The sequence below is a fragment of the Thunnus albacares genome, chromosome 2 (assembly GCF_914725855.1).
Source record: "Thunnus albacares chromosome 2, fThuAlb1.1, whole genome shotgun sequence".
NCBI classification, from domain to species: Eukaryota; Metazoa; Chordata; class Actinopteri; order Scombriformes; family Scombridae; genus Thunnus; species Thunnus albacares.
In genome coordinates, this window is record NC_058107.1 from 8,457,960 (window position 1) to 8,480,089 (window position 22,130).

At 39.4% G+C, this 22,130-nt stretch overlaps 1 protein-coding gene across 1 annotated transcript; it reads right to left on the minus strand.

Annotated features, from left to right (window-relative positions):
- Nucleotides 1-900: 900 nt before the first annotated feature.
- On the minus strand, nt 901-16,688 carry cds2 (CDP-diacylglycerol synthase (phosphatidate cytidylyltransferase) 2). The gene is made up of 13 exons (XM_044364759.1): nt 16,472-16,688; nt 11,399-11,541; nt 10,721-10,817; nt 8,653-8,750; nt 7,932-8,071; nt 6,862-6,920; nt 5,365-5,447; nt 4,990-5,077; nt 4,287-4,355; nt 3,615-3,767; nt 3,304-3,423; nt 2,507-2,610; nt 901-1,634 (listed from the first exon to the last, which is right to left on the minus strand). The coding sequence occupies exons 1-13, from the start codon at nt 16,541-16,543 to the stop codon at nt 1,499-1,501; spliced, it is 1,362 nt and encodes a 453-aa protein (XP_044220694.1). The 5' UTR covers nt 16,544-16,688; the 3' UTR covers nt 901-1,498.
- Nucleotides 16,689-22,130: the final 5,442 nt, after the last annotated feature.

The window sequence follows — 22,130 nt, forward strand, 5'->3', positions numbered from 1 at the left end:
CAAAACTTAAAACAGCAGAAATGAACCCAATAGGAAAGAAGCTTTTATATTTTACCACCAACTAAAACACATTTGCTAGTGGCATATATATATATAGAATATATCTGTATAACAGAACTCTGTACTGTAAAAACACTACGGAATGAACACTGACTGCTGTGTGTACAGTAGCTGATTGTATTGGCAAACTCCAACTTGAACATAAGATGCATGAGATCAAGTTTCACTCAAATAGGTCAAGTTTACCCATGATAGTCATATATTCTGCTCTGATGTTGTGATCATGGTGAGATTTCAACAGACAGAAGCAGACAACGGCAGTGTAGAGACCATCATCAAAACGTGCCTCACCTGTACGGTTACAGATAGTCCCATCCTAACATTATAACAAATAGAAGCCCTAATGCAACAACCCCACCACTTCACTGAACTCCTGTAAAACCTCTAACAGCTCCTGACTTGTTACAGATAAAAAGTGTTGATTAAACCAAAAAAACTAAAACAAGATTGTGTTCTATCTGTGAGTGTGCCTCCTGCTTTTCCTGTAAATGGCAACCAGGTGAGAGAAGATAAGAGTGTTTTATGCTAAATGGGGTGCTGGTGTCCATCGCACTGGCCTTCAGAGATTTCCTTTGACTCATAATAAAGACACAATTTTGCATGGAGTACTGCTAAACTGCTTCTTCACGCACAAAACCACCAAACAGACTGGATTGGGGATTTGTAAAATGCACTGATCCTGTCAAATACTTCAGGGTAACTTAGTCCTCCATCTTATATTTCTGCATGATAATATAATATCAGTGATTTGGCAAAGTATGAGGGGCCTTGAAGTGATGAATGGCAATGGAAACATAGGAAAAACACACACACACACACATGAATGCACGTGGCAGATGGTAAAGATAAACTCTGTCTTAATAAAACAGATACGGACACGACATTAAGATAACAGAACATACCAAATATAAAAACCATCTATGTATAAATAGAAACAATCACAACCAAGGAAATTAAAACAAAGGGGGGAGGGGGTGCAGCAGGGTAACAATACAGTGAGTAACGGTGTTGAGAGCAGTGCATTAAAACAAAAACAAAAAAAGTACAATAAAATATTAACACACATTAATAGGTATATAGAGGATATCCTGTATACAGGTAGAAATGTACAGCTGACCAACATATTGTTCAACAGTGTGGATAGATACACGCTGGCTATAATGGAAATGTGTAACAGTAATTCACTAACTCAACCTGAAAACACTGATGTCAGAAACATGACTCACGCACTGTATGAACGCACACAACTCTCATACCCAAATGACATGGAATGACCCAAGGCTGTAGTTTTTTGTAGTTTTCTTTTTTTTTCTTGGATGTGTTCTCGCTCACGCGAAGCACTGCAAGTCTCCCAGAGCTCCGGGGCTGCACAGAGCCCCCGGGTGGTTCCCTCCTCCTTTCCTGCCTTCGGGGCGAGCCAGTGTGGCTGCGGCTGGCTCTAGGCGGCAGCCTCCTCCAGTGCTGGTAGCAGGCCCTTCTCTATCAGGTGAGCCTTCAGGGAGTTGAAGATGTGGAGCTGCTGATCAGCACGGAGGGCAAGGAGCTGCTGGATCACCTTGCTGGGGTTGGGGCCCCTGGGAGGAATCAGACAGACAATCAAAGATACATCCTCTATCCAAAATGAACTAAGGAGAACTGACTGTTCATTAAACCCCTCCTCCGACCAGTGCTTGTCCAATCATAGTTAAGCAACAAAGGCACAGCAGGTCTGCCAAGCTTTCTCCACATGATGAAGCCATGTGCAGCTAATAATGGTAACAATGTTCAAAGCTAAGAGTTAGCAAATAATTCACTACTTACATTGTTTTGAGGGTTTACTGGTTATGTTAGAATAAGCCCTGTTCACGACCTACACATCCACTATGGAGTTGTACCACTTTATGGAAGCCACATCAACTGCTGAAAGTAGAAAGTTTCTCTGCTCACCTTGAATCTGAGTTTAAGACGTGTAACTATGAGCATGATCTGTGACATTACAAATAGTTTGGAAGCTAATCACGGTCCAGTATGCAACTTATACACATGTCATGTGGAAGCCTGCAGTGCACAAACACTGAGAATGGACTTAAGAGTGAAGAAGGAGACATCTTGTGTCGAGCAGCTTAACTTTTGAAATGAAAAATATGTACATATTAATAGATTTTGGATTTTTCAATGAGAGAGAAGGAGTAGATGTCATTTTAAGGATTTTTACCAGTTAATTTCTGTGGAAAATCCATATCAGACACACATTATGACTCAAAGCAGAATACTGGTATATGTCTTAAAACATGTCTGGAGGGGATCTATCATTAGGGTCATTACAATCCTGTCTCTGTATTCAGTCAAAACAACTGTTGTGTAGAGCATTACAGTGTACGCATGGTTGTTAAAATCTGACAATAGGGCAAATACTATACATGTAAAATATTCAAGAGTAATGATTTCATACAGATGTTATGTTTACCTGATGAAGCTAGCAATGTAGACATTAACAAATGTGGCCATGAGGTACTGGCAGTCGAATCTGTCCATAATGCCACCGTGACCTGGGATAGTGTTGGCAAAATCCTGAAAAGACAAAGCAAAGAGTTGGACTATGCCTCTAAACATAATACACAGTAGACAGCATTATTAATGACATTAACAGATGTAAAATAATACATGAAATATGATGTATGCAATTAAGCGTTTTACTGCACCGCCGCTGCTAAAATTTCAGACGACCATTAATGATTTTCTCTCGCACACTGTGCAACACCCTACGTTATTGTGGATTTTTTAGTCATCCTCACTCTCTTCGTTCTTCGAAGCTAATCTATGTGTTTTTGCAAGAGTAGCGTTGCTCCGTTAAGGAATAAGGCAGTGCGCGTGTCGGTGTATGTGTGTGTAAATGTGCGTGTGTAGTTGTGCGAGCGCAGAGGGCTGGCAGAGCAGAGGAAAAGTTTAGCAGTAAGTTGTCAATCTGGCAGTAAATGCGTGTCAGTTAGTAAATGCTGCAGCTCCTCAAGAAAATACTCATCTATCGAAGGGGGTAAGCCCCGAAGTTAGCAACAACGCGTTAGCTTAACTTGACCAGGCTCACTTAAGGTGGACAGACTTTTAAGGTGGACCAGCAATTCTCATTTCAGTGTCAATCTCAGCCGCTATTTAACAGAGAACGGAGAAGTGTGTGGCTGATGAGTCTGTCATATGCCCCCACATATGATGACAACCCCCCCCCCCCCCCCTCAAGGTCAACATTAAGGTGTGCTTCATCCCTACCTTGATCTTGAAGGCTCTCTTGAAGCCGCTGGCAAAGAAGCCACCGAAGGGTCCCACAATGGAGGCAAATGAGGACAGAGCAATGCTGTGGATCTGGAACGGATAGAGACGCACTGTGGTCTGTGGAGAGGAGAAGGAAGCGTTAGATGAGTCATATTCAGACCAGCATTAGACAGTGGGACTGCCTGACAAATGGTTCCTCCACATTTTTATCTATTTCAAAATTTTATACTTTATATACTGAAAGTACCAACTACATCCTGACATGTATGAAAATAATTATTTGCAACATATAAATATTTGCATCTTACCCATCCAGTGACAGACTCCAGGACGCTGGGCAGGGCGTAGTCCTGGAGCTGGAAAAGCTCTGATGGCTCACAGTCCACCTGGAAACTGTTGGAGTCGTTGTTGAACTCCACTGGACAAACAAAGTAGCGCCAGCCTGCCATCACATAGGAGAGCTGGGAGGAGAGCAAAGTTCAGTTATTCTGAAGTGTCATCACTTACAGCTGCATCCCTCACCTGCTGGACAGTGCAGACTCCATCGACTGGGAACTCACAAGTGAGACACATTCAAAGTAGCTCAATGGTGGCTGACAATGCTGTTTGTATGTTTGCCAGATGTGTCTATGAACTATGTGTTTGAATATGATAATGAATATTTTACCCAAATTTTTCAATCTTTTATACAAATATAGTGTTTAGCAACTTGCAAGATAACCTGGAAAGCTTTTCATTTACTAAATAAAGTTTATTAGTTAGTTAGTTATGCTATTAGCATAACACATTAAAAGTGGCTGCTATGACAGAAAATGAGATAAGGAACTAATCAAGATGTTACACATGGTTCTGTTGAACGTATTTTCAAAGATTAAAAGATATTTTAGAAACTTGTGTGAAAATGTCAGCATTGTGGTATGAGGATCAGACCAGGAGAAGTTGAATTTTCTATCAGGGAGCAAGGTAAAACCACATCTTACCATGATCCCAAACACAATGGTGGAGAAGAATCCACCGATGAATCCCTCCCATGTCTTTTTAGGCGACAGCTGTAGAGGACACAATCAAGGTGTTAAAGAAAAGTTTATGATATCACCATGTACCACAAGATACTTAAGGCCCAGACGCACTGAAATCGATAATTGATGCGTCTCATTTGGTGCTCCTATGGTGCACTGCAGGCATCAGATTTGATTGATGCCTAGATGGATTGAGCCAGATTCTCTTCGCTCAACCACCGCAGCGCTGTTTCTCTCTCTCTCTCTTTCTCAATTGTGCTTTCAGCTCGCTCACGCTATCTCTCTTCTTCAGCTGCAGAAAAAACAGCTTTGGTCACTGGGTCCTCATTTGAGGTTCCAAAATTGAAACAATGTTGGAGATACAGACGTCAAGGCAGTTTGACGCGCTTCACAATGCTTTTGGTGCTTGTTTGGCAGTTTAAAACAATAGGTGTACTTCAAAACACTCCTGAGACGCTTTCCGTGCACTTGAGCCTTAAATGTGTCCTGTCAGTAACCAAACCTCTTGGATTATGTTTGTCACTCTCTACTGATTTGCTCTGGCATTACAAACAGAAGCTTCAAGTATTGGGCAGTAATGTGTGTTCTACTGGAGAAAAATAACGTAGACATCTGGTGTTTGAGTTGAATGTTTATGCAGCTACTGTGAATGATTATGACCAACCTTGATGAGAGGCGTGCGGCCGAAGAAGAAACCAAACATGTAGGCCATAATGTCATTACAGATCACACAGGAAATGGGCACGATGAACCTATTCAGACAAAGACGAGTTTTCATCAGTCATACATATATATGAGAATAAATAAAAATATGCTTTATGAAGCAAATTTGAAAAGTTATCAATTTGACTGGATAATTATGTATAGATGCAGCATTTAGGTACAAGACCTACAAATTGATTACAAATTTGTAGGTACAAATTTCCACATAATGACATTTTTCGTCACAAGTAGACATTATTAGAGAGAAGAAGCCATTATTCTGCAGGCCAAGCTAAGCTGTACAGTATAAGAGGAGATGAAGGGACTGTTTACTCACCAGATCATGCCCTCAAACAGATTGTGAATGATAAGATGAGACTGAGTCACTACAATCAGCAGAGTCACATGGGTCCAACCAAACTGTGGAAAAAATGAGATTAACCAGGTATGTTTACACAATGATTAGTTTAGATTTGCTTTCTATTCAAAATGTACTACTCATGATTGAGACAGCGCCTTCATTCTTAACATTTCTCTACAGACTGGACATACAGCAGCAACGTTTTCTGAGACAAATTATTTCCTGATGATGAATCTCTTTAGGAAATTGACTTTAAAAAGGACTGTTTCAGTGTTGCACCATCGGTCCAGTAAAATGAAGTGCGTACAATTTACATTACTGAAGGCCATTTCCCAATTTATGCAAGTGGCACTGAGTTTTTCCTTCCTCCCAGGGGTCAGTTGGTTTCAATTCATTTCAGTACGCAATCAAAATCAACTTGCAGAGACTTGAAACTCGTTTAGCATAGCTAATGCATCATAATGAAACACATCCGCACTGGTTTCCGTTACAGTTACTTCAGTTTTGAGTTTTGACTGTGTTAAAATTGCAGAGAGATCTGTGAATCCTTCCTGATGGTGTGTTCACATGCTGAAGTGAAGGTCAGAGAACAGAGTTTCTCCACTCAGCTGCCACACGGCGCTGCATTCATGAGCTGTGATGTTCAGAAACTCAGCAGAGAATATGAATAATCATCATACATGAACTTTGTAAAAACTTCATAATTTTGACATTTGAATAGTGTATGAAAATTATTTTGCTGACGTCAGAGTGGAAAATAGCATGACGGCTTATAAATGCACCGTTCCTCTACATCGAACTCAGATGTGTGCTCTCATTGGAGGAAATTTAGTTAATTCAGTTCAAAAAGTAATTCAAGAGCAATTTTGAAAATTTAGAGAATTCAACTAAATATTACAAATGCTCAAATATGGCTGCATTTTTGGAAAGGCATAAGCAGATAGAAGTTATTTGGCTTAAACATGCAAAACCACTGGTATGGTCCTTTAGGCTGATGTGATCAGACCCATGAGGATTGTACAATGATGGGTTTGTCAGGACAAATTTAGGGTGATAGCATCAACTAAAACATGAAAAGATAACAGCTTTATCACATCCAATGACGTGGTCAGAAAATCTGTGAGACAGAAGTGAACAAACTCAATTGACAAGTCCACTGTTATTTTTAATTTTGTCCATCTGTGAGTAGCTCCCCCATTCCCTTTATGCATTGTATTGTGGGAGAGTAGTGTCCATCAACAGCACACTCAAAATCAAAGGCTTTTAGTCTGCAAACCGACAGTTTTGAGTATACTTAGTTTTCTGATTAACATAAACTAAACACAGTTAGGATGACTGTGTGCCAGACATTTCTGGTGCAATCTCTCTCTGGCCCCACTTCTCCAATAACCTGAAGGCCTGTATTCAGCTAGCCTCATCAATAACCTAGTGTCTTCGAGGCTGGAGGCCAAGGGGAGGCAGGGTGCTGCTTACCATGTAGAACTGAAGGCGATAGTGCTTCTTCACCAAACTCAGCACAAACATGCAGAAACCTGCAACAACAGGATGAGTAATGTATGAAACATTTGGGACATAATCAGAAATGTAATGTCTAATTAAGTCAGAATCCAGGTCATCTTTGGTCAAACTGATTAAATTTAGCTTGACCTATTTCAGACAAAGCCCGGTGTTAATGTGCAGTGAGCAGCTCAGATTGCTGGAGCCGTTCTATTTATACTGCGGTAATGACTGAGGTGAGGATGTGCTTTTTACTTCATGAAATAGAAAAGGTAGCTGGTTTAGACCACATTTTCGGGCACTTCAAGATATGATACCATTATCTCCGAAGCCCCTCTACATGAAGAGATGATAGTGCTGCGAGAAAGCTTTTCAGATTCACCTCGAAATCTAGTAAGCAAGAAGACGAAAAAGTCAGGGTGCTTCCTTCCTCACCACATCCTGTCATCAGCCAGCAGCACTGAATCACAAACTGACAAAGTGCACTACAGGAAATGGGACCTCTCAAGTTTAGCGCGATGACTGACTGGCACAATTACAGTTTCATATTCTGAATTTTAATATTTAACTTCTATCAGCTTTTTTCCACAGTATTGCTGTTTGAACTTTTGTTTATATTTCCATGGTGGAAATGCCTGATTAATTGATCACTGTCCTAACAGATCTTGATGCCATGTTGGTCTTTTGTTACCAATTTGACAGTCTAAACAGTAGCACTCATGACTTTTGCTGTGTGAAACGGCACCCTTTGCTCCGTTCCCCTGAGGTTTAATGGTGTCACTGAATAAAATGTAAATGTATTCATTTCTTCAGCCACTGTAGAACTAACAGGAACTTTCTAGTAAAGAGCAGTCAATAGAAAACCTCTGTATGGCTGGTGTTGAGTAACTGTGTCAGTGTTACAGTTTTGTGGTATGACATCTTTTCCACTTGGCCCATAAAACTGTCTGTGCAGTTGAATGTATTGATTACTTTAAGCATACAGGGACAAAATGGAGTCCCAGTTTACCTAACAGATGAGTCAGTACTGATTGCAGTGTTTGTACCTGTGAGGTAGAGGGCAAAGGAGATAAAGCGGTGGTATTTGCTGAGGATGCGAAGCGGCTCCTCCCGCTGCACCAGCGTGAAAAAGTAATCCGTCACAGTCTCACCATAGAAGAAGTAGTTCACACACAGAAGGAAGTACCTGTGGGGGCGGAGGGTTGGAGCAAATGTACACATCTCACAGCTTTATGACGGCAGCTTATGAGACTCTGCATTCAATATGCCTGCAGAAAAACCAGTAATGCCCTGATGTCTGATGGAGAGACATGTTGAATTTTAAGCATCTGGCTAAATGGATCAACCGTACTGCAAAATCACTTCCTTGCAAGAAAAATTTAGAAGGTCACATACTAATTTCTGACTGTACTTGACATCTAGTTTTGATTTTTCATTAGGTTTTTCAGGCTCATGGCATAGTGAATGTTGAAAATCTGTTGTCTGTCACTCTATACTGAACACCACTATTGCTAAAAATCAAACTCACTATACAACAGCACTGATGATTCACGATATTTTTGCTATTATTTGTTGATTGATTTAATACTGTAATCTACATCTACTCAGGATTTAAACAGTTCAGAAAACAAACCTCAGGAAGTCTGCAACAAAATGAAACATGAGACGACATAATAAGAGAGAAGCAAAAAAGGATATTTGCTCTGTTCATGACACCTCTATAAAATGTATAACTCTGTGTGTGTGTGTGTGTGTGTGCACCCTCACCAGCTCAACGTCCTGAACCAGGGCAGGTGGTATGAGTGGTAAACGCTGTAGCCGATCATGATGATTTCATGGAAGCACTTGATCTGAACACAGAGAACCTGCACAGAGAAACATTGCGTCACCAAAATGCAAAAGGAGTTTTGTCCCCTCTGCCACAGCACTGCTAAACAAAATACCCCGATGACTGTAACTTGTGTATACGTGCTACGTATGTGTGTATGAATGTGGATGTATCCCATATGGATGTCTTTCATGTAGTTATGTTGTGGATGTGTACTGTATTTATGTATCTACGTATTTATGTGAGGCTCTGTACAGACTGTGGCAACAAATTTCCTTGAAGGACAATAAAGAATCTATCCATCCATCTATCTATCAATCTATCTATCACCAGGGACAAAGCTACTCAAGCATCAGGACTTTGTGTGTGTGTGTGTGTGTGTGTGGTTTTCCTTGTTGAGCCAAAGTTCAACTGTTTTGAACATGCTGTGTGAACCTCAATACTTTGTACAAGTCACTGTCAGACTAGTGCAGTGCCCGTTTGGAACGGGCCTGTTCAGAACAGGCCAATTGCTTGGCCTCCAGCTGCTGCTTCAATGCATAGAAAAATGAATACAGTTGATGTGAGGTGTGAATGAGTATGTACACCAACAATATGAAAGAAGCTAACATTCTCTTACACACAGATGTTATAAATAATAAGTACTCTAATAGTAAATACGTGTTCTTTTCTGATTTCAAGTAAAACAAGGGCTGCATTTAAAAATAAAATACATAACAGAGTGCTTTTGAAAAAATGTGCATAAAGTAAAGTGGATTGATCCTATTGGGCTCTTAGATCGTTTATTTTCTGTGCCTTCAGTTTGAGTGGGTATGTTTGCTCAAAAGATTTGTGCTTTGTCACATAGTGGCGCTTCATAATCGCCACGGAGCATATGAGACATAGTGGTTCTGAGCTGACCGTGGGAAGAATGAACATGGAAGAGTCTGTCCATTCTTGATTAACTTTGCTCTTTTTAAAGCACGCCGTGTGATTTCTCCAACTGTATTTCTCTTGTATTATCAACCCTAAAGCCCCACCCCCACTGCTGCACAGAGCGCTGGTCGCTTGTTTATTCAAAATGTATTAATACTGAAAATGTCACGTGTCCGAATTGCACCAAATTCAACACTGCATGTCCTTGTGTCCCCAGCTATACAGCCAGCAAGCGTGAAGTAAATCGGATGAACGGTTCAGGACAGACAGACAGACAGACAGACAGACAGACAGACAGACAGACAGACAGACAGACAGAGGGTCCTTGCTTTATAGTTAGATGAGATGTGGTACTTTAAAATAACAGTTGTAAATATATGAGACCATGGCTGAAACATTACATTTAAATTTAAATGAAGACTTTTTAGAACTCAGACTCGAGATTCTTAGGGACACCATTTTTCTAACAAAAAAAATATTTATTGCAATTACAAATGATACAAATATACCCATTTCCTGTGTTACTTTTAGTTGCAAAGTAACCGTCACCATCACCTTTAAATCTGGTTCCATACAGACTGAACAACTTTTTTACAGTAAAAGCACAGCAGTTTGTCAGAACCTGGATGGACACTTTTCTTTCTCACTTTCACAAGATTTTGGCGACTGACACATTTTTAAAATCTTTTCAGCACATTTTACTCTGCAGTCTCTCACACACACACATATATATTTCAGTGTTTCCCCTATAACTGTTAAGGCCTGGCGTTTGGGGAGCCTCTGTGCAGCACTGTACCAAAACATGACTCAACCTGTGTGTTGAAACAGGGAAACTCTTGGTAGTGTAGCTCCTTTTACGGAATAGGGCAGAGAGTAATGTGTGTGCGTAGCCAGTGAGTGGTGACAGAATCATTGTCACATTAAAATGAAATCGCACAGAGGTCTGATTTGAGATCATGACCTTATTTAGATGAATCATTATTAGAAGTTTATTTTTTGTTTCCATTTGAATTTCACTGGATTGCAGCTACCAAAGTTCACTTGTTCTGTAGGGCAATGTCACGCAGCACCATCAGTGTTGTTTGTACTCACAATCATCATAAGCACCATTGGGCCCAGGTAGATGATGAAGAAGAAGAAGGAGATCATGGCTAGTGTGAGGATCCCTCGAACCCACCAGTTCTTCCATCTGAGGGAAACACACACACACACACACACACACACACACACACACACACACACACACACACACACACACACACACACACACACACACACACACACACACACACACACACACTTCTATTTAATGTACGTTCAAAGTTGAAAAGAACACAGAGGCTAAAAACATAACCAACCGTTTGGCTGAATGAAATGAATCAGAAGTAGTGTAAAAAGATGAAATATGAAAAATTAGTCAACACTTCATAGAAGGGAAAAGGTTACAGTGTGATGAAACACTATGATGATATTACTCCAAAAAATGGATAAGACCAAGTCCGTTATTTCTGTTGAGACACCTCGATGTATATTATTGCTTAATATGGTTTGATATTTATGATCTTCCTGCCAGGAAAACAGATCCTTAAGTTCAATGATTCATATCTGCCTGCTGTTAAAACAAAAATGTTTGTGTGGAGGGATTCCTCTGTGTGAATCATGAGACCTCCATATGTGTGGCAGTGCTGAGATAAAGAAAAACATGGGTCTCTTGTTCAGGTTAATTGCTCTATATGGACCATCTGGCCATCACATCACTAGTGAGCGTACCTTGAGGAGAGTCCAGACAGGGCCTTGTTTAGAACCTCTGGGGTGTCATCAGGAGGGACTGGCACCTCTGGGACCCCTGAGTCCACCTTGGAATCACTGTCTGACACCCCATCTTTTTCTACCTTCAGCTCACTGTCTGAGCCCTGACAAACAGACAGATGGAGGAGAAATTAGACACTGACATTTAGTAAAGACATGTCGAAACCACAGAATCACCAGAGACACAAAAGTCAGTATTTTGGTGTATTTAAGAAACATTTACATTTTAGTTTGTTCCTGGTTCCACCTCAGTATCAGTGTGAGCAGTGTAGTGTGTACAGTAGTATGATGAGATTCAGTGACCTTTTTTCATTTTGCAACCATCGAAGAACATGAACTATGACTGTATTTACATTTTTTTCAAACACCACAGGGCTGGTGCAACTAAAGCAAATGAAAATGTTTAAGTAAATACTATTAACATGAAGACTGCCAGAAGGCTTCAAACTACATCACATGATACTGTGTCTGGGTAAGATGGCTCATGGTATTTTGTGAATTTTATAGCACAAACAGCCTCCACATCTTGCACCATTTACAAGAGCACAAAAATGGCTCCCGACTTATTTCACACAAGAGTTTACCCCTACATCTTTGATTCAAACAGCGTAACTAAGCAAGTAAAGTATTAGAGAATGCAGCTGACACACAAACCTACATCGTTCCTGTAAACATTTTAAATGCAATGTCAGATAGAAGACATCAATTTATTATTGTGTTACTATGTGAGCATTAATAAGTTCCAACCTCGGTCTACAATCAAGTTGTAATGGTTAGCTCGGCATATATCAAAACATATTAAACAAGATCTGCCAATTAAATGAACCAATCAAAAGTTGAAATACAATTAAATGATATTAATCTTATATAATATATCATTTACATTTTAATTCCCTTCCACTTGAATTAATATACTCATCTATGTGTAGATTGTAGTAGACTGCACTCAAAATTATACCAAACACACCTTAAAATAATAGCTTACAAAGCTCAGGGTAAAAAAACGGAACATGCAGTAAACATGTCAAACACACATGTTAAACATGTCAAAAGTCTGTGTACATGTGCACAGACTGTGTGCAAGCTTGCAGCACAGCATTTACACTTACAAACATAAATGTACAAGTTTACAAAACTAAGGTTACAGGTACCCTGTTTTCAAGCACACCTTTTTCAATGATATAATATTCCATATTTTGACATGTAGAGAAACCCAAAGCTTGGCAGACACACTGTGCCTACAGTGGTTACTGTTGCTATGACTGAATAATCGCTGTGCAAAATGAGTGAAAACATCCGTAGACAAAAACCCCTGCTGGCAGAAACGGCTCTGTATTTAAATAATATGTACACCACTTGATTCACAATACATATACAGAGTGAACTGATATGTACTCAAACAAATATTGATAAGTCATTGAAAAAAGAGATACATCATATCAGAAGTGGATATAAAAAGCAAACACTAGCAGGGCTGCCAGTTCTGGGTTGTGTGTGGGCGGCTAAACACTGCACAAAAATCATCTCCATCCATATTGTTGATCTCTCAGAACCATCTGCTCACTGATGGAGCCTGTTTAAAACACACTGATCTCTGTCTCTACATGGTGACAATAATCAAAGGATGGACGTCATCGGTTGTAGCTCATCAGGAAAAAACAGAGAGGTTTCACTTTTCACCACCCTCTGACCTCTGTGCTGCTGATGACCAAATTAGGCTCGAAGTTCTCACCTCACAGCGATGCAGCAGATGGTCGGCTTGCTGTTCTGTGACGCCCACTCAGTCTCACACTAGGGCTATACAATTATTGCACTACTACACTACTGCAGCTGGATTTCAATAATATGCCTGTGTTGCTTTTCATCCTGTTACTTTATCGTATCACTTCTATCTTCTGTTATTTTTCACTATTTGCCACACATCCACCCTCACAATAATGACAGCAAACTTACTGCACGCACCATGTTGAGAACATTTCTGCAATTATCACCTTTTGAGACTTGATATCATTTTTCTTAGATAGGTTAAACAGGCATTATATAACACACCTCACAATTATGTTGAATATGCATGTATATCTATGGTATGACAAATTCATAAAATAAGAACCATGACACTAATTGCATCCACGTTTATAATTGTTTGTTCATTCTGGAGAGTTCCAGGAATTTCAGGGTATGAAGGTACTTTTTAATGTTTCACACACAACATATTTTACATATTCTATGTTAAAATGTGCATGAAAATACACACTTCCTACTCAGTTTTAGAGTATGATGGTGCAGTGACATTGTCCTCCTCTTTAGAAGAGTTAGCCTACATGATCTGCACTGTGTACATTGAACAGGAGACTCAGTCAAATCCACAGTGAAAACAACATTCTGCACCCAAAGATCCTAGCACTTTATGTTTGTGTAAGGCCAATTAAATACAACTGTGGATTAATTCGACAATAATATATATTGTTTCTACTGAAGTGAGTTGTTCCCATGATTGATCACAGGTGCCCAGTTCTTGTCATGATTATCCTTTAAACATTAAAACCAGATATGACATGTTTTTATTTCTTTTTTTTTACCAAATTATTGTGTTTTAATGAGAAACTCTACTTGTTACATCACTAAACCTTCCGGTATTACACAAAATCAACGCATTTATTTTTTAAAAAGTTATTATAACATGAAAAATATGTTCTTTTGAAAGATTTAATATTTCACATTTTTACAGCTGCAACAGTTAGGGGGTGGCCTTAAGCAAAACACTGTTTCCCTGATGGGCCACTCAGTTAAGTTTCTCTGGATAAAAAAAACATGACTATTCATTGTCCACGGTTTGCAAAATTTCACTGAATGTCTTTCAAATTATACGGAACCCTCTTACAAAATAGTATACGCTGTCAAATAGTTGCAGAGGCGTGCACCACAACACACACATACAGCCCTGACGCACACACGCAGACCCATTCTCCGCCTGGTGGTTTCTATGGAGACAATATCCGTCATTCAGGATGCTTGAGTTAAAAATAGGCGCTCGTGTCACATAAACACTCCCCCTCTCCTCCCCTGTCTTTCTTCCTTGTAGACCAGAGGCAACACGGAGTGTCTCTGTTTTGTTTAACACATTCTCATTAGAAAAAGCTTGATCAGTCAGTATCTCTACCGGGATTTCAGAGCATTAGACCAAGACAAGACCATTAGACACCGACACCCAGAGGAGTAGGGGTGCTTCAGAGATAAAGCAAAAAAGAAATGAGGACGTTTGTGATCCAGGTTTTCAGCTGTGTCATGCTGTGAGTTCATCAGCTGCAAATATTTTGGACCAACTGTTGTGAAATGTTTTGAATAGCAAGAGACTACACAGGCTCAGAAGGTCATTTGGAACGAGACATCCCCTGAAATAAAAAGTACCTTACATGAACTCACGTCATCCTCATTTCATTATCCAATGTCATTTTCTTTAGAGCTGTCTTTATGAAGCTGACCCAGATAAAAAGGTCATAGCAGGACCAGAGTAGATCTTATAATGATGATTTTTACAGCTTTTTTTTCACAGCATTATATCCTGCTATGCAACTGCTTTTGGCCAATCTTACTCCACACCAAATAAATCCTGGTTCTGCTCTGGTATCTGTACAAGGTGGCGGGTGTATGGTCAGGCGAACCTGGTAGTCTTTTAACTGGAATGTTGTTTTTACACAGGCGTTACCTGGTTAGATTATGCTTTATCCTGGCACTAAAACAGATTTATATTATCACTGATTTGTAATATTCATTCTAGACATTTCCCTGCATGAGCTTCACTTCACAAATCATTGATAAAATAAGAGTCAAACACAAAGGATCAGTAATAATATTCTGTAACCAGATCTTATTGAAGACAAATAAAGAAAGAATGACTTACTGATACTGTCGGTATCTGTTGTTTTAATCAAAATAATTTCATTTGGTTGTTCTCATTGGGACACATTTTTTTAAAAACACTTCGCACTTAACACTGAGTGAGTTTCACTGGTAGATTCAAGGCATGTCAGGGGACTGTGTTTGTTGTGGAGATAAAGCTAATGCATTGACCACTTTTCCATCTGCTGTTGACATGATTACAATTTCCTGTAATCATGTCCTCTCGTCATACATAGATCCCGACATTCAACACCACGCCCCTTTCTTGGCTCCGACTATTCACTGGAACGCAACTTTAACATCCATGTTGACAACACAGATAACTCATATATTTCCCTCCTATGTAAATACAACACGAGATTAACTATAATGTCTTGCTTGAGAGTGCTTGAAGCGTTTGTTGTTGTTGTTGCAGTCAGACCAGCCAAGCTAAGCTAATGTTGTTACTGTCAGCAGGGACGGTGCCTGTGAGACCAGGCCGTTAGCAGTCGTTCAGTAAACAAGCTGAAGTACACTATTGTCATAAGCTAACGTTGTTGTTAAAAACTAAAAGTCAGCAGCAAAGACAGTCTTCACCAATTACTATAGAGGAGGCAACACTTGATGCTAATTCGACCCTTATGCAGGACCTGCTGCAAAACGTCTCGCCAAACACCAAGCAGACAGTTTTCAATTTACTGTTGTTTAGCTGATCTCAAATAAAAACGCTAGTTGAAATGTAATGTAAGGTTTTTTTTCCTACACAAGCAGAGCCATTTTATACTTCGGCATATAACTGATACAGAAAGCAGAGCCAACTTCGATCAAATATGAACTTATGCATATTGTTTTCACGAGGAGAGCACACCCAGGAAGACCGTAACAAGCTGCAGCCAATCAAGGCTAAATTACGAGTAGTTTGGCGGATGATTTGTAACGTTACAGCAATGTCTGGCAACAATTTATAAGTTGTGACTGTTATTCTGTTAAATAAGCAACCATGCTCAAAGAAAGAACTCCCCTAAAATGCCAGGTTTATATTCTGACATGAGTTTTCCTCTATAGCTACACGAGACACAGGGTAATGCATTAGGACTATCAAACAGCTAGCTGGCTAACTAGCCTTAGCCTCGCTTCCAAACGATCCGGGCTTACCCTGTCCTCTGACGGCTGTTGTTGTAACGTGGGGTCGGTGTCTCTGGCTCCACGGTGCCTCAGCTCTGTCATCTTAGCAGATCGCAGCCTAACGACAACAGCGAAGGTGCTGTGGCTCCGAGAAACAAACTCGCCTTTGGGACTGACGGACCTCCTGCTAAGCTCCGAGCTAGATTTCGCACAGCTACACTTTCCACTCGAAGAACAAACTCGTTGTCATGCCAATGTCCGGTTTTCAAAATAAAGTCACTGTGCATAATCCTAGTAGCATAATCCAAAATTCAGTGAAAAGAAAGAATAGTTATATTACAGAACAGACTGAATGGAAATATCTTTAAAGCTACGAGCAGATTACACTCATCTATCTACCAGTATCAGACAATGCCTTACATTCACTAGTTTTAAATCACAGTCGATAGCTGATACAGAGCCAATCATTTGATCATTAACCACATAGATAATGAAGAATGGGGTTGGTAGTCACACTTTTTACTTTCAGTCGAATCCCTCAAAAACCGTATCCTTAATAGATTCCCTTTCAATGTCTAATGGAAGCCTAGAGTGTCTTATTCTGCTCAAAAGATGTGCACTGGCAAATACGTCTTGTGCACTTGTGACAACCATCCACATCATGGGGTTGATAGTCACACTCTATGGGGCTAGTTGTCTCTGTTATTTTAATGGGGGGAAATAAAAAATTGAGGTCATTTTAAAAGTTGATTAAAAAGTTTAATTTCATGTTGAATGTTCATGTGAGAAACAAGCATCCCCAATAGCTCTCCCTTCATAGATTTTAATGGTTTGACATGAAAAACACTAAACATCCTCTCACTCCAATGTCAAGTGTCTTACTTCTAAAAATGATCTTGTAGGTGACCTCTGACCCCAATTATGAAAATTTCAGTGCCAACATTTTTTAACAGTGCCCTGTAGGGAGCGAAGTCTAATGAATGTGACAAGCGACCCTGTTCTCCCCTACTAAACAGAGTGTTTTATTTTTGGTATGATGTAATGCTTTAATGGATAGTGCTTTTAGTTTTGTATGATGTAATTGTTATACTCCTGTATGAATTGTAACATCTGATACCGTAATTCTTTTGTAAACTCTATCTAACCCTTGGATAGTCAATGACTGTATACAGTATTTTCATCTTTATCGCTGCAATGCCGTTTTCCTTGTCTTGGGAGTTTGGGTGTGATGTACTTTTGAATAAACATGAGCCATATATAACATTTATAATATACTCATAGTTGTACAAGTTTGCCAAAAGTAGTTAAATTTGTGCTTTTATTATTAAGGCATAATTGCCTAACTTCTGGTTGTTTTCTGGCTAACTTGATGATACTAGCAGAGTCTGATTTCATGAGAAGTGAGGGCTGTATTCAAGACAAACACTGTGTGATGTGTTTGGAGTGCTGAGCAACTATAGGTAATCAAAACAAATACAGCATTGGTAATAACTATGTGTATTTCTTTTATATTCTGTAATCGATAACCTAATACCTATAATGTGTAAGTGTGCCCCCTGTGGTGATGTTCAGGTCACATATAATATTAAACACTCACACTGTCAGTTTAATGACTTTTTCATAAGCCCCACCAATTACAATACAAGTTACACAGTCTTTAAATGACAAAAATGCTCCAACCCTCTTCCTTTATAGAGAATTTCTGAGACATTTTCAATTAAAAAAGAAAATAACATATTTATTTCTTAGATGACTTATTATACAAGCATATGGCATTATGAGTTTAATGCAGGCTAATGTCAGTCAATTAAGTTCCCCTGAACAATAGATGTTGATGTCGATGCTGATTATCTGACGTGCTCCTGCTTGTGAAACTATCTGTAATTTGCACCTTTAACACCAAGTGGCAGCAAAAGCTCACTATAAGTGTGTGTGTGTGTGTGTGTGTGTGTGTGTGTGTGTGTGTGTGTGTGTGTGTGTGAGAGAGAGAGAGAGAGAGAGAGAGAGAGAGAGAGAGAGAGAGAGAGAGAGAGAGAGCTCTGTGGCCTGACAGCATCCAGGAGATATAAATACTTAATGGCTTACCGCTGTTGCAGCAGAAGTAAAAAGGGGATGCGTGTTGCAGCCAAAATACAACAGTTCAATAGGATCTGACATCCTATTGTAGAGTGTTCACTTTCTGTATAGCCAGTGATGAATGGTATTAACGTGGCTGGATAACTAGAACGATCACCAATGAAACAGAACAGGACTATTAAGCATCATCAAGGTGATGTAGTTTACATTTTAATACATTACATAAACTGATTCGAGAATCTTTTATTAGATTGCACCACTGCACCTCTTCTGTAGTGATTTGAATGACTTTCTTTGATTTCTGCCTATACTTTTACCAAAATACATTTCTAAAATTACCTGTGAACATAACTATGACTCACCACATCTTAACAGTATCAGAGAGAAGAAATTGAATCAGACTGTGTATATGTGATGTTCAAAACTGCAGATAAGAAACTAAACACAGTAACTAAAGCTGCAAATACTCAAACTATACTAATACTAACTTCTTTGCCTTTTCTTGAAAACCAATAAGACAGACTGTAATTTCAATATTTTCTATATTTGCTAGTTTTAGTTGCACATTGACAATCAAAATGAACCATTTCTATAAAATATTACATTTAACTTTGAGTACATATGGTCTCAAAACTAACTTTTTCAAAGTCATTGTGGTTGCTGTTTTTGTGATAATTAATTACCTGGTTTACAATTAGAAATTTGTCTGTTTTTGACTCAATTAATGTTGTTGCATGTAATCAATTACTATTCCTAACCTTGCTAACCCCTGATGTTAATGTTTGAGAGGCTCCATTCATTTCACCTTCTATTCATTTCTATTCTATTTCATCTGTATTCTATTATTGTATTGTATTAAATGTGTTTTATTTATACTTTATTTGTGTTATTTGGTATTCTGCCATTATTACATACAGTTATTTGTCCCTGACTGACACCTAAATAATTAATTGCCATCATTTTTCTTGACTGGTGTCATGGCAATGAAATATTTTGGAATACACACTACTGATGTGAAGATGTGATTATCAACCATCATTAAGGTCTTAAATCATCTCAAGTTTATTTAAAAATCGAGCCATGATCCAGCAATGCCTTAAAACAACAAGAAAATGGTTGAGAAAATTTTGCATGACAACAAGAATCCCCCCCCTCCAACACACACACACACACACACACACACACATACCCACCCACTCAAAGATTATGACTGCAGTGGTTTTGACTCTGTTCTGTGGGGGGCACTTCATCCTTGCTGCAGTGTGATGCCTCGGACGTTGCTAAGTCGTGCTACACGGCAGACTGCACGCATACTGTGCTACTGTGTAGAGTCCTGTCACAATGTACCGTCCCATCCTGTGATGCACAGTTAGTCTGCTGTTTCTGCTCGCCTGGGCTCTGTGTGTCAGGAAGCCGAAATTTTGGCTGGGACTTCAGTAGCTCCTCCAGAACTGCAGGGCTCTGGGACATCTGCAATGCAGAAGTCTATATATAGCAATGGAGTTACAGGGAGAGAGAGAGAGACATAGGCAGACAGACACAGAGACAGGAGAGATGAAGGGAGGGGGGGGGGGGGGGGGGGGGGGGGGGGGGGGGGGGGGGGGACAAGACAAGACATAAAGAAACAATGAATGAAAAGAGTTATCCTTGTACTGAGGTTGAGCTGGAGACTAATGTCAGACTGACAGAAAGAACAAAAGAACAAATAATCTTTGTCAACTGTTCTCCTATGCCAAATGCTAACTTTTACAGCATGCTGGATGCTGTGAAATGGTCACTTTATTTCAGAATGTCCCAGAAACACAGAGCATGCCAAATGTCCACTCAGGATGTCAGCACTTGCAATAACAAGGTCACTGAGGAGTGTGTTTGCCAATATCTCTGTGTTTAACTCACTTAAAAGAAGAAATGTAATTATATGTTTGTGGACTCCCAGAAACAGGAACAGGGAAGAGTGGTTGTTAAACGCTGAGGTTGAGTATTTATTGCCTTATCTCAAAGGGTCTCGGGAGGGCAGCGGAGGAGGAGGAGAGCAGTTCAATTATGTATGCACCTCCACAACAACAGAATCTGCTGACAGCAGAGCTCAGCACGCACACAGTACGGCCAAATCAAGGACGACCAGCAGCGGGCCACAGGCCTGCTGAGCTGTGGGATTGATCGGACTCTTGAATTTTCAATAAATCTGCCCTCTGACATGCTCCCTGTCTGTCTCCCCACCACGATGCCAAGTCATAACTCTCCTTGTGTCATAGAAGAAAGATAGTGCATTAATCATACTGAGTCCAGCTGCATGCAGAGAGAGGAACGCTGGAGTAGCACCAGATTTACAAAAACTTTCACAATAAAAGAAACTGTAATGATTTACAACAATAGACAAATGCTTAATGCAAATGAACAATGCTTTTGGTGACATTTATGAGTATTAACAGCATAGTTAACACTGTAGATGTTGATAACAAAGCTGTGGACATCATTATCTTAAAAAAAGACATATTTAATTCAGTTTTAAAATAACTTAACAAAAAACAAGACTAGGAGTCTACAGCCGTGCTAGTGGCTCTGTACAGCTGTAGTCAAGCACAGCACTGCTTTGGTGCTAAATTCTAACATCAGTATGCTAACATGCTCACAACTGTAATGCTAACACTGATGTTAAGCACGTATAAAGTTGATCATGTTCACCATCTTTGTTTAGCATGTTAGAAAACATTTGCTAATTAGCACTAACTCTTTTAGTTTTTCTAAATGATCTAATAGTCACCTTATTGTCATTATTTATTTTCCCCCACTGTTATGACAGCTTTTTTGGGAGGGTGGGGTGAATCATTTTTCTTTTTTTTAATTTGTTTATCTATTTTTTGTCTTGCTAGGAGCCTTCTCCCAAAAATTGACTTGCTGAGAGCCTGGGTTTCTTACTATAAACCTAATGTTAACACCCTTTCTGAAACTTTAAATAAAAATAAACATTAAATAGTACCATTTCTAACAATGAAATCCAAATTGAGGGCTATGTTTTGTTTAGAACAGATAGAGGCAGTAGAGGGGGAGGTGTGGCAAATTACGTCACTTCTAGGTTGAGGACACAACTTGTTATTCCTCAAGTTGACCCTGTGTATATAGAGTGTCTTTTTGTTAGAATATGTTTTATCACAATAAACATTTGGTCAATGGAAGTCTCTACAGACCTCCATCTGCACCTTCTGAATCCACTAAGTGTATATTGTCTACAATTAGTTCTCTTAATTTTCCGTCGGAATTGATTATTTTAGGGGACTTTAACATAAATTGTTTTGATCGTTCCTTTTCAAATGATAAAAACTTATTTGACAGTATAAATTTAACTTAAGTTATTACTGAACCTACAAGGATTACTGAAACACCATCATCCCTGCTAGATTTGATATTTGCTTCTCACCCTGATAGGATTCTTAAGTCAGGTGTACTTTCTGATTGTTTCACTGACCATTCTGTTATTTTCTGTGTTTAGAAGTTTAAAATCCCTCATCTTCTTCCAAGATATATAAGTATAAGGGAGTGTAAAAACATAAATATTGATCATTTTATTCATGATGTTATTGCAATTAACTGGGATAGGTTGCAGTTGATACCG

Bases quoted from the DNA above. Each gene is read 5' to 3' on its own strand.
- cds2 (XM_044364759.1), bottom strand. From the start codon at position 16,543: ATGACAGAGCTGAGGCACCGTGGAGCCAGAGACACCGACCCCACGTTA. The intron at 5,448-6,861 runs GTAAGCAGCACC...TTTTTTCCACAG, and splicing joins ATCGCCTTCAGTTCTACATG to TTTGGTTGGACCCATGTGAC. The intron at 4,356-4,989 runs GTTGGTCATAAT...TGTCCTCTACAG, and splicing joins GCCGCACGCCTCTCATCAAG to CTGTCGCCTAAAAAGACATG.